Below are 17,294 nucleotides of genomic sequence, written 5' to 3' on the forward strand. Positions count from 1 at the left end.
AACTTTTATTATACTGATATATTGATAGCTTCTTCTTTTTAAAATAAATATCTAGCAACATGACATAACAGGTGTTGAGATAACCATGATCTCCAACACAAAAGTTGCAAGCAACCCTCCTTGGTAAACTTTTGGTCTCTGTCATTGACGTCTCCCCTGCCTACCTGAGTAGTACTTATGAGAACAGAGGAGCTGAAAGTAAGCGATGAAGGCACTTTAAGATTTATCTTTTACCATGTGAGAAGTACCTTAGATAAATTGTCTCTGTCTCTTTGATCACAAACTAAGTCTGGGAGCCCATCCACAACACATTACACACCAGAGAACAAGTACCCACAGCAATGAAATAATTTAGCAAAGTGGAATTTTGGAGCAGATGTTTTTCACCTCCAAACTACGAGCTGTCTTTGCCACTCATGGCCAAGGCAATATAGAAAATGAATATGTTGGGAAGAGTGAGCTGGCTCAAAGGGAGAGCAGGAGAACCCTAGCCAGGTGTTTTTTTTTCCCCACTGTGAGCAGAGTCCATTGGAAAAAAAAAAAAAAAAAAAACAACAGAGTAAATGTCCTTGTGGCCAATGCAATCTCAACCTAGAATCAAGCATTTTAAACCTAAAGAAAGGATTATATTATAAAGTTGGAGAGGCCATTAGCTGTTTAGGAACACCTGAACATCTTGCAGATGAAGAAATTTAGATCAAGCAAAGACAAGTAATTCTTGCTCAAGTTCTGTGAGACCCTTTAACTGGATACTCACTGGCCTCAAGTTAATGTAATGTGACAAAAGCGAATTTTCAAGGCTGTCTTGTTCACTACATGTAAGACAATTTTGTAAGCCCCCATAAGAGTATTGTTTCACTCGCTGCTCCCCAGAGGCAACAGTATTGCTCTTAGAAAATATCTACAAAAATGAGATTGAAGAGTTCTTCTAAAACTGTGTCTTGGGAAGTAATCTGTAGACTCCCACTATCATAGAAAGGAGATCAATATTCTTTGTACTCTGTTGTAAGGATTGCCAACATCCACACTCAGAAGTGTGCCTTGTGGTAGGATAAACAAATAAAGCCAGAGACCCAACTAGTGTGCAAATCCATGTAAATTCCATTTGTACATATTGTCCTATGAGTTTTAACTAAATCTGAACAGAAAGTTCAGTGGTGTAAAGAGATGGAAAGCAACTGAATTACCTGATTTCTGAGATCTGTCTCAATTAGAGAACTCAACAACTCCACTTCCTGTGATTCCTGCCACTAACTTCCTACCACCAGCTCTTAAATTCTTTTCCATTTTCTGTGGAATTGAACCTGGGGACAGGCTGCAAATTACCAAAGGTGTGCTTCAGAAAAAAATCCAGAAACAAAGTTTTAGGACTATTTAACCTTTCCTTTACCTTCTTCATTAAAAAAACAGGATCAGTTCTTAAGCTCCTGATGACTGTAGCATTCAGGAGAAGCTGGGGCAGATGCATAAGTTTTCCTATGAGTCATAAAGTTAAGACACATCTCAGGAATAGTCACACCAACATTGAATTATCTTTAGGTACCAATAACATTGGATTTGTAATGGAAGTTTTCATTAAAATGTTAGTATAATTGCATCTGATGAAAATTCTTCAAAGAGTAGATTGTGAGGTTTAGCACAAAATATGTTTGCAAAAATCCCTCTTTTAAAGCATGAATTATTTTTTCTTGGCAGAATTCATTGTCCCCAAGGGTGACATCTACCCTCAAGCATTGTTACAGATCTCCCCCAAGAATGATGGCAAACACTTGCTCCAAATAGTCTCACAGCACATTTGAATGTATCCACATGGGCCCTTTAGTAAACTCCAAAGTGTTTTCAGACCTTGGGATTATTAAAACCTCCACGAACCACTTCAGATGTTAGGTGAGCTTATGATTCCAGCAGTGGAGAGGTCTGGTTGGAATTTATTGTTGAGGACTTTCTTTCTTCTTCTTCTTTTATTTTTTTTTTTGAAAACTTATTATTATTTTAGGAGAATGATTCTTTGTGATAGCCATGTTGAAGTGAGTGATTCTAGTCCAAGTTAATGGATCAAATCTGACTAGGTAAGTAAGATAGTCACATGGGGAGGATCATTTGTGCTTTCCCCAGTCATATTTAATGAGGTGGAAAAGTAATTTACTAAGTTTAATGTAGAAGAAGGCCAAAATATTCTGTACTGCCTCCACCCCTAAAACACACACACTTTATGCCTTGAATCTGGAGTTATTCACCTTGTAGGATCTGGTACATTACCTTCCCTAATAATCCATTGTCATCTTGTAAAGATGCTGGATTTACAGTGGAAAAAAATCTTATTTTTTTCCATAAGAGCAACAGACTAAAGTTGTACTTTTATATTTAATATGCATAATTATTGGGCTAAGTCAGTCAATCACTCTCTAGTATAAGTAGCTTTAAAATTGACAGAGAATGTTTAGGATTTTTGTTTTACTTTGTTTTGTTTTGGAAAGGGAAGTTTTGTTTGGAGTTGGAAGAAGTATGTTAAACTATAAATACACTCATTGTACAATGAGTTCTTCCTTGGATAAGAGAATATATTGCTAACTTCTCCCTCTCCCTCTCCCCTGTCTCCTCCTTCTCTCTCTGTTTTTCTCTCTGTGTGTCTCTCTCTGTTCTTCTCCACCTGCCTCTCTCAAAAATAACAAACCTGTATTAAAAGAAAAAGACACTTAGACACACAGAAAACACTTGGACCACATTCTACTTCCTTACCAGGTATATTGGCAAGGAGTTAGATAGGAAAAGGAACAGTTAGAGATTGAACTGACATGCATATGGGATGTCGACAACACAGACAATGGCTTTACCCATTGTGCCATGGTGCTGGTCACTCGATTTCTCTTTTCTCATCATGCATTTATCCAACTGTTGCTCAACACATCTGTGCTTTGCGTTTCAGGTGCCGGGTGAGAGTGAGAAACAGTGGAAAGCCGCCCTGGTTGTGCTGACTGAGAAGGACCTTCTCATCTATGAGAACATGCCACGGAGGAAGGAAGCCTGGCTCAGCCCCGTTCACTCATACCCACTTCTTGCCACCAGGTAACCATGGCCATAGGTTTGCCATGGTTTATTTGATCAATTATGATTAGTTCAACACATTATACTACTTACTGTTGCAACAGTTGCTGTAAGCTTGCAAATATGCAGCCATATATTTGAGCAAAGTAGATGACTATTAATGACTTCTCTGGTCAAACATAAGGCAACAAAGAGACAAAAAAAGCAAAACTCCCATGTGTCATTCAGGTTCAGTGATGCCTGTGTAGCAGTAGTCTTAAAATCCAACTAGAATCAGCAAGCAAGGGTCATCATTTGGTGGCATGAAAGATGTCACTTGTGAGTGTCTTCTCTTTTTATTTTGATTTATTTTATTTTTAACATTGTTTATGTAGTTGAGCGGGATGCACACACATGTGGGTCTCACACTAGGGTGGGTAGTATCAAGGCATAGAAGAAGGTGGATAGGACAAATGTCTCAACTTTTTTCTCCTCTGTCTAAAGGGAGGTAAGGGAAGGAGGCTACGTCTTGCTGCTCAACTACATCAGCACCCAGGGATGGGGGACAGTCATTTGATTACACCTGGGAGACCACAATGTGGGAAGTATTCCAAGAGTGTTACTTGAGTGGTTTTGACAGTTCTGATATGTCATTGGCTTCACTGCATCAAAGTTGAGGTCTTTTTAAGGTCTATTGGCTGACCAAGTCCATCTCAGTGCATCCACAAGATGTTGCAAATCTTGGCCAGGAGAATGGTCCAGTAGGAGTTACAGCCCAGCAGGGGAGTGTTCACAGTTTCCTACCAGACCCACTCTTAGCCCCAGATCTTGTACATACTGGTTGGTGCTTCAAACCACCCTGGCATGGCCCATCCACAGTTTCAGCTGTCATTAATGGGTGTTGCAACTTAGCCCAACTGGTGGCCCACACTCTTTCCTGGCTCTCATGCTTGCCCAGTGGGTGCTATGGCCTGGACCAGCCCAGCCTGCCACCAGACCTGACCCACACAGTGTTGAGTGCTGCAGCCTTGCTTGGCCTGGCCAGCCTCAAGCCCTGGCTTTTGTGCACCCAGTAGGAGCTGCCTCTTAATAAAGGAGTTTTCTGAGTTTCCTTACAAGGCATAGTCCCAGCCCCAAACCTCACATGTGCCAGTGGGTACAGTGGCCCCGGTTGGCATCATCTACCCTTAGTGCTGACCTTTCACATGTTTGTGGGTGCTACAGCTTGGCCCAGGCTTGCATCCTCCCAGTCTAGGCTCCCATAAGTGTCAAGTGAATTTCGTGATCTAACCTGGCTCAGCCTGTTACCACCCCCATCTCTCTGCACGAGCTGGCATGTGCTGCAGTCCCACAAAGACAATCCATAAGTCTCCTGCAGAATCTGTCCCCAGATCTGGTTCTCTCATGTTCTTAATGGGTGCTGTGGTCCAGTCTAATATGGCCTACCCCCTGCTCTGATACTCAGAAGGTACTGTGACCTAACCCAGCAGACTTTCTCCTATGCCCACCTTTTGCATGCACCAGCAGGCAGTAGGTAATGCTATTTAGCCCAGCCTGGGTCTCCCACATACACAGATGCTTTGGCCTGTCTCCTCTCTAAACCCCTTGGTTATCAGCTTGCTTGCCTTTCTACGAGTACAGTGATCCAATCCATGGAAGCCTGTATAAGCCATCCCTCCCTTGTCAATCATGCGTTGAGCAGCTCTCACTCCAATATGTCCCCAGATATCCTTCCCCAGAAATCTGCCACACCCCTACCTGGGGGCTAGAATGGTATGTCCTCATGGCATGGTATTCTTTGATTTCCACAGATATCTTAAAAAACAATAACAGAATAGGTAACAGGGCCTGCTGTAATAGCCTAACAGTTAAGGTCCTCACCTCACATGCACTGGGATCCCATACAGATGCCGGTTCTAATCCCAGCAGTCCCACTTCCCATCCAGCTCCCTGCCTGTGGCCTGGGAAAGTAGTCAAAGATGGCCCAAAGCTTTGGAACCCTGCACCTGTGAGGGAGACCCAGAAGAGGCTCTGGGCTCCTGACTTCAGGTTGACTCAGCTCCAGCCATTGCGGGCACTTGGGGAGTGAATCAGCAGACAGAAGTTCTTCCTCTCTTTCTCTCCTCTTCTCTGTATATCAGACTGTCCAATAAAAATAAATCTTAAAAAGAAAAGAAAAGTAACTATGCTTACTCACTGGTACAGTTAACACAAATTCAGCATTAACCAGATGCAGAATACCAACCAGCTATTTGCCGCTGTTCTCCCAGCAGTGTAACACTTGCCTAAATGCAGTCAGCCTAGGCAGTTGACTGCAGCTGGAGGCCCACTGTGCTTCTTAAGATTTTCTCAAGAGAAATTAAGTCCCACAACAAGTTCTCCAGGTCTGTGGAGCCCCTGTCTCTTTCTTAGGATCCTCAGTGCATATTCATTTTTCATGTGAAATGTAGTCTTCTTAAAACTTCATTGAAGTATGATTTTCATGGAAAAAGTTATAAATATTTAATGTATACAATTTTATGAGTTTGTAGATAAGTAAACATTCATGATGCTGACACTACAATTAATACTCTAAAGTTATGGATCGACTCCAAAACTATCTTTTTGCGCTCTTTATGTTGTTTATGATAACAACGTATAAGACCTACTCTCTTACCAATTGGAGAGATACGCAGTGCCGTATGTGGTAGTTCCTGTGAAGTGGAAAATGCTTCCCCTCTTCAACTTTCAGCTAGCCCTGGCAACCACAATTCCAATTTATACTTTTACGGAGTTGACTATTTCAACCTAGTCATGTTGGTGAAGGCAGGTGGTATTTGTCCTGCTGTGTCTTACTTCATTTGGTATAATATCCTTTAGGCTCATCTATGTTGTCACAAATAGTAGGATCTTCTTTTTAATGGTGAGTATTACGCTATTATGTATAAATATCATTTCCTCCTTGTCAAGGAACACTGATTTTAAGACACATTCTAAAGCTACAAGATTCAAAATTATAGGATACTGGCATAAATATAGGTCCATAGACCTGAATAGGAACCCAGGGGAAAAACCCATTTGTTTAAGGCCAGTTAATCTTCAACATAAACAGTGGGGAAAAGCATATTATCTTCAATGCATAGGAACACCAAAAAAATGGATATCCACAGGCACAAAATCATAATTGTATACCTTACACAAAAATCAACTCAAAATGAAAACCCATGTAGCTCTCAGAAGAATGTACAGGGATAAACACAAGAACATACTGGGACAAACATAAGAATGCACAGGGACAAATCTTAACATTGTTTATGACATTAATATCTTTTACACAAGCAACAAAAGCAAAAGCAGACAAATAGGATTTATATAAAGCTACAAGTCATCTCTATATGTGTACTCTTATGAGCACCAGGAGTCCTAGCTTCTCCACTTACTATCTAGGCTCTTGCTAATGTGCCTGAAATAGCAGCAGAATGCTTCCACCCACATGGGAACCCTGAATGAAGCTCAAGGCTTCTGGCTTTAGTCTGGTCCAGCTGTGACAGTTGGAATCATCTGAGGAGTAAACCAGTGAGTAGAACACCTCTCTTTCTCTAACTTTCCTCTCTCTGTACCTCTGCCATTCAAATAAACAAATAAATTGGCCAAAAAAAAAAAAAAAGAAAACCTACTCAGCAAAGTTAACATCTGGCTAATGAAAAAGCAATATATGGCATGAGAGGAAAATATTTGCAAGCTACATATCTGATAAAAAGGTTAATAGTCCAAGTATGAACATAAGGATGCCTTTCATAATAGAAAAAAATCACTGTTTAAAAATATGGTCAAATAACCTAATTAGATATTTCTTGAAGAAGACATACAACTTTCCAACAGTTATATGAAAAAGTGAGAAACTTAACTGGTCATCCAGGGCATGCAACTCAAAGAAACAGCAGACGTTACCTTATCTCTAACCGATAATTATCAAAAGGAATAATCATGTGTTGGGAAGGACAGAAAGGAAAGGATTCTTCTATATTCTCCCTAGAAATATAAAATGCTATGGTCCTTATGGAGGGCCACATTAATAAATGTCTGAAAATTAAAAATGCAACTACCACATGTCTCACTTCTGGGCATATATACAAAAGAATGTAATTCATGATATCAAAGAGATGTCTGCACACTCAAGTTTATTGAAGCATTATTTCACAGCAGCCAAGAATGAAATATGTCTTTATCACATCATGTCTTTATCCTCTTGTTTGACGGCCTCTATGCTGAGAGCAAAAGTGAATCAAACTTGAACTTTTCCTTCAAGTAACCTATAACTCCCAGACTTGGCTTCTGTTGCCGTCTCTTTGTGTACATACTTTATGACAAAGGGCTGTTTTAGTTCCTTCCATATCCCTATTTCTTTAGGTATGAGCCAGCAATCAGGCTGTTGGTTGAATGAATTATTGAACAATAGGGGACAAACCCTGAAATAGTTTTGTCCTTGAGTTTTGTTCAACAGGCAACACACCAAATTTTCAATGTTTGTGGGCATCTGTCCTCAGCAAGAGGTACATAGAAGTGAGACTGACTCCCATTCTGGAAGAACCGAAGCATCACAGAGGCATTAGTCAAGGCTCAGGTCAGTAGAGGCAAGAGAATGAGATTTAATAGCAGAGCAAGAGGTAACACAAGATTAGAATGTCCGTAGCAAATAGAGCTGAAATTCCCAGAATCCTTCCACTCGTGGTACATAATGGAGACCAGCAACTTGGAAATTATTGATACCAGTGTTTCAGGAGCCAGGTTTATATCACTTTCAAAATAAAGTCCAAAAGGATGAGATATTTAAGTTTCGGAAGTTTCAGAAATGTGGGAAATTGCCCCTGGATCTCTGTCTGCTTACCCCATGTGGAAGGCCATAGGCACATGGCGCACTGTGTCCCCGGGGCAACCCCCAGACAATGGTCTTGGCTAACCGAGACCTCAATAATGCCTGTTCACTGGGCATGCAGTGTGGTGGGTTGCACCCCAGTCTCTCTTCTCTGTCCTTGGAAAAGATGTGTTCGGACTTCTCTGATAAGCAACCTTAAGAAGTCAAATGCCGCCTTCATCCGGTTCATCAGCCATATGTAATGAATATGCCCTGAAGCATAACTTTCAGCCCACATGTTAGCTTTTGTGCACATGTGCATCTCAGCCTTCTTGCCTGTGGCCTGAGGCACAGCTTCCACCCCTGCATGCAGAATGTGATCTGTGATTGGAGGGTCCAGAGAGCTAGCACACCTACTAGCCAGCAATAAGGTCATCGTTGGGTTGGAGTATGGTTGGGCTCACCCTTCTGCCTTGCCCTTTTTTTCTCTATATAAATCTATAACTCTTCCCAATAAATGAATATCCCTCACCAGTTTGTTTCTGGTGGTTCTGTGGATGAAGAACGTCATCAATTCACACGTCAATAGTTTCAGGGTCTGCTGGTCAGGAAACCCCCAAGAACTGGTGCCCAAATTTGGACCGCTGCTGAATGGCTAAATCAGGGAACAGGACAGCACAAAAATCTTTGGCAGAATGACCATAGAAATAGTATTGTAAAAATTTCAATAACGAGAACATAAATATTTAAAATGTAGAAAGATTCAGATGATGCTGTGGTGTCCATTCAGATTCATCAAGTCACCATCATTTTCTTCATTAAAAAAAAAAAAAGTTTACTTACTTATTCAGAAGTCAGAATTACAGAGAAGGCAGAGTGGGAGATCTTCTATCTACGGCTGGACCGGGCTGAAGCTTGGAGCTAGGAGTTTCATTTGGTCTTCCACATGGGTGTAGGGGTTCTGTCTCTTGCACCACTTTTGCTGCTTTTCAAAGTATGTTAGTGGGAAGTTGGATCAGAAGTGGAGTACCTGGGATTTGAACTTCCTCCCAGGTGGAATGCCAGAACTGCAGTCAGCGGCTTAAGTTGCTGTGCTACAGTGTCAGCCCTAATCATTTTCTGTGGTTTATACTCACTGTCTCTTTTATGAGTTCTGATATTCAGATCACATGATAGACTCACTGCTAAACCAAAGAGGTTGGAGTGCAGTGACTGAATTCCAGCTATGATGAATGGCAGCTGAACACATACCTCCTGAAAAGGACTTATTTCAAGCTGAAATAAGAGAATTTATAAGTAACTCTCAGGCAAAAGAAAAGTTGACCCTAGTCTAGAGCTTTCTCTTCACAATTTCTGGGCTTTTAGATCAATGAACTGCTTTTCATTCATTCAACTATCAATGTTTATCCTGTGTCTTCTATGTCCCAAGCATTATAATTGGAATAAGAAGTAAAAAAAAAAAAGTCTGAAAAACATATAGACTAGTGAATCTGTCTTTGCAATGCATGCCGTGCCAATCTGTGATAAAATGAACCAACATGCAGGGTTTGCAAGAAAACTCCAGGAAATAATAGGAGAAAAAAAATGTTTACCCCTTCCTGTAGAATGGCTGAGGAGCCCTCACAGTAGAAGGAGTGTTTGAATTGAAGCCTGACCAACAACTCACCCCAGAAACAAGACTTGGGAGCTGGAGAAGGGACAAGGACACTCCTGGTCCAGGCAGAAATGTGCAAAGGTCAGGATGCGCTGGCCCAGCTCCAGCGCCTAGAATGCTCCTGGAGAGAGAAGGAAGGCAGATCAAATGTTCCCTAAATAACTAGTATTTTGTATAAGTTAGCTCCTTCAGGTTTTGTTTGTTTGTTTGTTTTTTAGTCATTTGAGAGACAGAGAGCAAGCCCCCGTGCTTTGGTTCATCCTGTAAGCACCCACAGCTGCCCGATACGGGCTGAAGCCAGGGGCTGGAGACTCAAGCCAGGTCTCCCACATGGATCACGGGAACTTGGTGCCTTGAGCCATCACCTCTGCCTCCCCAGGGTTTGTATTGGCAAGAATCTGGAGTCGGGAGTCAGTACTCCTGGTATTAAAGCCAGGTATTGAACTGGGGTATTCTTAACTATTAAGCTAAACACCAACCATATCATTTTATTTTTTAGTTTAATTTTTTTAATTTTTTATTTCTTTTACTTTTTATTTGTCAAGAAAGGAAAGAGATCTGCTAACCATTTGCTTGCTAAATGCCAACAATAGCCAGGGCTGGCTAGATGAAAGCTAGGATCCCAGAAATCATTTGGGGTGTTCGTGTGGGTGCCAGGGTCTCAAGCATCGTTTGCAACCTACTAAGGTGCTTGATATCAGGAAACTGCACGGAAAGCAGGGCAGCAAGGAGTCAATCAGAAGTTGGGCATCCCAAGCCATGACTTCAACTGCTGCACTAAGTGCCTGTACCCAGTTTTATTTTTCATTACCAAGTAGTATGCTTATTTATAGAATATTAGATTGTATTTCCACATAGGTGCACACTGTGGAGTGGTCCTCCTAAAAGTGTTCTGCTCACTCTGAGAGGCCTGGCTAAGTGTGGAGACTCAGATCTGAGGCTCAGAAGCGTTAAGAACATTTCCCCCGTGCCAGGTCCCTGCAAAGAGGCGCAGCGAGGCCTTGCACCCCAGAGCTGTGTGATTGCATACCTGTGTTAACTCTCTCTGGCCTCAGTTGGCTCATCTGCAAAACAGGAACCTAGGATTTATTTAAGCGTTATTGTGTAAATTAAAATATGATAATTATAATATTATATTAATTTTTTGCATAAAATACAAGCATCTCTTTTCCACAAAACATAGGGCCAGAAATGTTACAGATTTTTTTTAAAATTTGGGAATATTTGTCTGCACATAACGAGATATTTTGTCAATGGCACTCTAATCCAAACATGAAGTTCATTTGTATCCTATAAACACTTTTTACACATAGCCTGAAGGTAATTTTGCACAATATTTTAAATGATTTTGTACATTATGGTATGCAGTTTTCCATTGTAGCATCATGTCAGTCTTCAACAATTTTCTACCTTTGGAGCATCTCACATCTTGGACGTTCTGGGATGTTTAACCTGTCCTATTGACTAGGGTAACTAAGCCACAGAGATGTGTTGTTCTCTAATTTCATAGGACGAGTGTCCAAGAGCAGGATGAATTCCGTTTAGGTTTCTGGTAAGGGCCCTTTCTGTTTCCTGCTATACCCTCTTCCATGTGTGCACACACACAAAGTGTGAGCTGTCTGCTGTCTCGTGAACACATTGCTGTTTTAGCTCAGGGGCCACTTCTATGACCACAGTTACCTTCCCTAGGGCATTATCTACCTGCCTCCAAGTATGGTCACACTGGGGGAAAGATGGAGTTATGTCCATGGCAGTGATACCTGCAGGGTGTTCTTTTGGCACTGAGACCTGCAAGGGCCCTGTTTAGAACGATGCCTGGTCGTGCTGGGACTTGGTGACTGTCACCTTCCCTTCCCTGTGGCAGTGCTGCCAAGCTTTGTTCACAGTGTCCAACAGTCTCTTTCTTCCCACAAGAGAAGACTGGCTGGGACAAAGCCGATGACACATTTCTTCCAAATCAAAGCACTTCCTCAGATAGTTTTTAATTGATTTGCTTATTTGGGTGGGTTTTTTTGAGACCCAAGCACATCTAATTTATGGGGTTTTTTGTTTGTTTGTTTTGTGGGGGTTAGGGGGAAGATGAAAATCTGACTGTGCCTCAGGGCGGCAGCGCCAGACATGCTCACGATGTGTTCTTGGTGTTGACCGGCCCGCAGTGAAGTTTACGAGCAGCCGTCTCTTGTCTCTCCTGCTGACAAACTCCAACGGCACCCCTGTGCATCAACTGTGCAATTTATCACAGCTCACTCGGGAAGCTTGCAAACATGCTGTAATTTTAGCTATTATCATCCCTCAGCCTTTTATGAGTCCTTGGGAAAACATTTTTTGCTTAGCCAAAATTCATTTGCTCTTGCTGAACATTAAAAGAAGAAGAAGAAGAAAAAGGTACAATAGTCCATATGGAGTAGAAGTGTTGGTTTGGGCTTTTTTTTGGTTTGTTTGTTTGTTTGTTTGTCACTGTTATCATAACTGGCAAGTGAGATGAGTCTACAGGGAAGGAGGATTAAGGTCACAATACTTCTGGACTTTTAGAAGTTTAGCCCAGAAATTCTGCACACCCAGTCCCAATGGCTGGCAGAAGGTTTGGAAACTTAGAGTGTATTTAAAAAGTGAGGCTGCTCTGAGCGCAGGCTGCTCATGCAGGGGCCTGAGAGACGGTGAGAACTGCCTTGAGTGAGAACTGAGAAATGTGCCCTAGACTTGCTCACTGCTTGGGAGCTGAGGGCACTGCATTCCCACTAAATAGGCAGACTGATCTGGGGTGCCTAAGGAGCTAACCTGTTTCTAAATGCTAAAAGTAGTTGTTGCCTCAGGCCAGCCTCTGAAAGTTTTGGAAGCTTTTCACCAGGGAAGTTTGGTCAATTGCATTTGTCAAACATTAAATTATAATCACCCTGTGATTTGTATGCTAAGCCTGGGAGGCATCCTCCTTCTAACAGCATGTCAGCAAATCCATAAGCATTCGCTAGAGTGACAAGGTGCCTAATCAGTGAAACTACACCAAGCTTCCAGGCATAGAATTTGCTTTTTCTCATTCAGCCCTCCCATTGTTCCCATATACCTTGGAGTCTTGCTAGCTCCTGGCCTGTTTTCCATCCAGCTAGTAAACCTGAGCTCCTCTGGGGACAGCACAGTGGCATGTTATGCTAGTCTGCATCCCATATGGGCTTCGGTTCTAGTCCCAGCTGCTCCACTTCTGATCCAGCTCCCTGCCTATGGACAGGGAAAGCAGTGGAGCATGGCTGAAATCCTTGAGCATCAGCACCCACATGGAAGATGTGGAAGAAGCTCCTAGACCCTCACTAAGGATCTGCTCAACTCTGGCTGTTGCAGCCATTTGTGGAGCGAAGCAGCGGATGGAGGATCTCTCTCTGTCTCTCATCTCTCTTTCTCTCTGCAGAGCTTCCATTCAAATAAAAATAAGCAAATATTGAAAAAAAAAAAAACAAGCTGCTTAGGGTAGGTGGGGTGGGGAAAGCTGCAAGTTCCACAGACCTTAGATTTAGACAGACCTAGCAAAAACTGAATCATGAGATTGTTACTTGCAATATGCTCTTGGGGAGAAAAAAAATTCTCCTGGAATCTGAATGCCCTCATCCTTGTAAAGCGAGCATAGTATCTTATGCTGATTGGCAGGACTGAGTGCCGCATGTAAATGTTAAGTAATACATCATTGATAAATGTTAGCAACTGCTAAAAATAAGGACTGGAAGTCGTGTGAGCGGCTGATACATAATACAACATACTTGACTTTAGAAGTAACGCTTTTTTTTTTCATGGATTTGGTGTCTTAAAGGCACTGAGATGTAAGAAATGAGGCCTGAGAACTGTTGTTTGTAGGAAGTGAATAGTGTGAGCTAGAGGTGAGGGAACAAAAAGGCCTTAACCTCGTCACCAAGCCAGCTCTGAGTGACAGCTGAGACACACTGCAGATTCAAAGCCCATGGATGGCTTCCCAGTGGAGAGAAATGTTCAGCTCCATTTAAGAGTTTTGACAGGCTCCTGTTAGTGGTCGCCATTGTTGTGGAGCATGATGGTAGAGTCAAGAAGCAGAATGGGAGGGAAACAAAAAGCTGAGCGCTTTGCGAGCTGATGGTTCAAGTTATTCATTTATGATTTCATTTTCTCCATGAAATAAAACTGATCTTAATTGTTATTACCTTTCATAGAGAAGCTCTCAAAAATCATTTTGTAATATGTATTCTGTATGTGCTGTGGCACCTGCTGAACTAATTAAGGCACAGATGGGGTTAAGATAATATGTAAGAAATAATCAGAAGATTGAAAGAGTGCTAAATAATAAAGAATGTTTGACTCCAAAGAAGATATGTCTCAAGTTTGTAATATTATGTTATGTGACTTTCCATTGGATAGCAAGTCACGTTGATGTTTTGGGAAGGGCAGAACATGGATACGATGAACCCACAGATGGCCTGGGATCCTCATTTTATACTTTTAGGTTTTTTTTTCTCTACTTCCAGTTGATGATGGGAATTTGGCCCCATTTTTCAGAGTGATGGGAAGAGCACATACCTTGAGTCCTAGGGACCTGGGCTCAAGTTTTGGATCCTAACTGTGGGCGCCTGTGCAACCGGTATACTGCACAGAGCCGTGCATTCCAGCTCGAGGTGCTGAAGTGCGCAGAACCACTTGCAAAGAGTTCTTGTGGAGACAGACCATGTTTCAACACAACCTTTCACATGTATGTGCCTGCATTCCTTACTGTTTGTTATTGGTCATGAAAGATCATGAGGCCATGAAGAAAAGTATGAAGGCCTGTTTTCATCTCTACCTGGATTAGTATGATCAAATAATCAAGAATTAACCTTACACTGTTTTGTTGCCCATTGTCCCATATTTGGCTGATATTTGCTTATAGTCACTATTGCTCAATTATGCCAAGTTTTTGAGAAATAGTACTTATCCTGACTTTCACCCACCATAATCATATGAAAGCTAAGAAGATGGAAAAGAGGCAATTGATGAGCTGTTTTGGCCTTGAGGTGGAAGGTTCGTGGGCAGCCTTTCCTGCTAGCCAGTCTAGTACTTCTTAGAAGTTCTTTGTCCCTCTCATTGTTCCCCATTGGGGTTGGCCAATGAGTGAAAGCATTTGAGATCACTGTTATTCAATCAATGGATCTAACCCATCCTCCCTCTCTCTTTTCCTTCATTCCCTCCCTTATGCCCTTCAGTGCTCTTTTTCTTTTTTTACTTTTTCACTTTTTGTGGCTTGCATTTTGGCATCTGCTGGGAAATGCTAATTACAGCAATTAAGTAAAATGAGGATGTAAGATTGCTTAGCAACCCACTTACCTAATATGTAATTTTACTAATTTGGCTGAATCTGTGTGCTGCAACTGTTGTTGTTTTAATTAAGGATATTAATAATAATGTTTTTTGTATGGAACATTTTATGCAACATTCTCTAATACTTATCCAGAATGAAAGAGTACATAAATATTCCTGTGAGTCAGGTCTCGTGTGTGTGTGTGTGTGTGTGTGTGTGTCTGTTTTTCTTAAAGCCTGTCCTGTGAGGGCATAGAAACAATGACCATGTGCAAGCCATGACCTCTGTTGCTGGCCCAGGTTAGGCACAGTGATCTACAGGAATGTGATTCTTTACTGCAAGATCTCTCCCTAGTTCTTCATTTGGTAACTCTTCTAACAAATGCTTACTGAGGTCCCAATATGTGCCTGAACCAAGTCCAAGTGCTCAGGAGACAGCCGGGAATAATCAAGTATAAAATCCTACCCTGATTGAACTTTCATTCTAATGATAAGGATGGCTGCTACCATAAATTGTGTCCCAATTGCTGTTCCTGGCCATGTGCACATGCTAGCTCATTTGATCTTCACAACAACACTGATAGGGAAGCACGTGATGAACATCCCCGTATGGGACATGAGGAACCTTAGGAATGGAGAGTCTAAGGAATTTCTAATGGCTCACAGACATTCAGTAGCAGGTTTGAATCCTGATCTATCTCTCTTGCTTTCCTCACACTGATGGCTGCATCCGTTCCCCCTGCTTTAGTAGTGAGCCACCTTCTGCAGTTTTTCACGCATTCCTATTCCTGTTAGGAAACTCTCCTGGCATTTGCAGCTTTGCTTCCAACCACAGGAATGCATATATCTGAATGTTGTAACCAGGTAACAAAACACGTCCTTGGACTTTTCAAATTGTGTCTGAATTGCAACTTAAAAGCCTGTCTCCAGTATTTTTTTTTTCTGATTGGGTCAGAAAAGTGATCTCTTAGGAAACACTATTTTCTTGGTGGTTGCAGTTTTAGTCTCTGCAGCAAAGAGTGAGGTGGCCATATTTTTAAGGGTTCACAAAGAGCTTAAAATGTAAATTAATTCAAAGACACATAATAACTGTTTCAGTGTCCCCTGAGGTTGCAGATCAGGGCAGGTCTTTGGGAAGAATCTTGGGAGTAAAACAAAAAGAACTTCAGGGGCAGAATGAGAAAAACCCTGGTCAACAGGTTTTCAGCCCTACCTTTTCAAATGGCCAAATGATGACTTCTGACGTCTTAATGTGTATCTGACATTTACTTGGCACTTAGTTCTCAGAATCTGGCTACAGCGATGTGTTCCCAAGTGTGGACTCACAGTCATTAGGAAAGAATCTTTTAAGGGGCTTTTTCATCAGCCTCTGATTTCAATATATCAATCTGTGTGTGTGTGTGTGTGTGTGTGTGTGTGTGTGTGTGTGTGTGTGCGCGCGCGCACAATTTCCTTTGCAAAATCAAAGCTCTCATTTTAAAAATGTTTGAAAACTCGGGTTTATTGAACACCCACCATGTGTCAGGCAGAGTGCTAAATAGCTTCAGATCCACAGTGACACAAAGGCTCCTGCCCTGAGAAGGGGGTTGATAAAGATATATGGCAGCCAGAGACGGGGCACCTTCATCAAGCAGCAGATCAGCTGGTGATGTGCCTGGCCTTGAGTTCCAGTAGATTACTTTGCTGGCAATAGTAAATTTGTTTCCCGCAACATCTTCGTATCCAGGTGCTGTCAGCATTGCATGAGCAGTGACCGCTGCTGAGTGAACACTCAACAACGACCTGCTAGTGGCCAGCTCAGGCAGCCTCAGCTTGGCTGAAAGTGCTCCTGCCTCACTTTCCCTCTTGCTTCAAGTATGGTTCTTTGGGGTGTGCCGGCGTCTGGGGATGCCTTTGGTGAAGTTGAAGACTCTCCAGGAAGAATACTCTCCCTCTCCAGAGCCTTTACTCTTCCTCCCCAGTCCTCTCTGCACCCACCCCCCATTTCTCTGTCCCCTCTCACTCTGTCCCTCCTTCTCATTCCCTCACTCTTTTTCTCCTTCCCCCACTTCCCTCTCTCTTTGTTACTCTTTCAAATAAACAAATCTTTTTTTGAACCAAAGACCTTCATGGCACAAAATGATTAAAACATTTTCTCTTAAAAATACTTGGAACCTAGAGCCAAATTATTGTATTTCAAGTGTGCTCTGCTCAGTGTCTGTTTAATTCCAGTATTCAGATTAAATTCACATCAGTGTGATAGGCTGTTCTGCATTGAGCCAATCAACACCTGATTTCCAATGATGCTTTGCACCATGTCTCCCGTGTTCTGATATTATGTTAGGTTTTTTGAACTGCAATGGTAAACTGTCTTACAACCCGATTCTGTATGTTTCTTTCCCAGTTGTGGATTATCCATTGATTGGACGCCCAATCATACAAGTCACTGGTGAAATGTTTAACGCAATACACCTGAGGACGTAGCACGAGCCCTTCTCTAATTGGACTGACCCATGA

General features: G+C 42.0%; 1 protein-coding gene across 2 annotated transcripts in view; it reads left to right on the forward strand.

The window, feature by feature from the left end:
• SNTB1 (syntrophin beta 1) overlaps positions 1-17,294 on the forward strand; it is a 229,638-nt gene that overhangs the window by 193,229 nt on the left and 19,115 nt on the right. Inside the window, exon 5 of one of the 2 annotated variants that reach the window (XM_040979364.1) lies at positions 2,945-3,066. In XM_040979364.1, coding sequence (XP_040835298.1) covers positions 2,945-3,066 — 122 coding nt within the window. Of the gene's footprint in view, positions 1-2,926; positions 3,067-17,294 lie in introns of both variants that reach the window. The other variant, XM_040979363.1, reaches the window with a different exon arrangement.

This window comes from Ochotona curzoniae, unplaced genomic scaffold (genome assembly GCF_017591425.1).
Source record: "Ochotona curzoniae isolate NIBS_2020 unplaced genomic scaffold, NIBS_Ocur_1.0 contig_3190, whole genome shotgun sequence".
NCBI lineage: Eukaryota > Metazoa > Chordata > Mammalia > Lagomorpha > Ochotonidae > Ochotona > Ochotona curzoniae.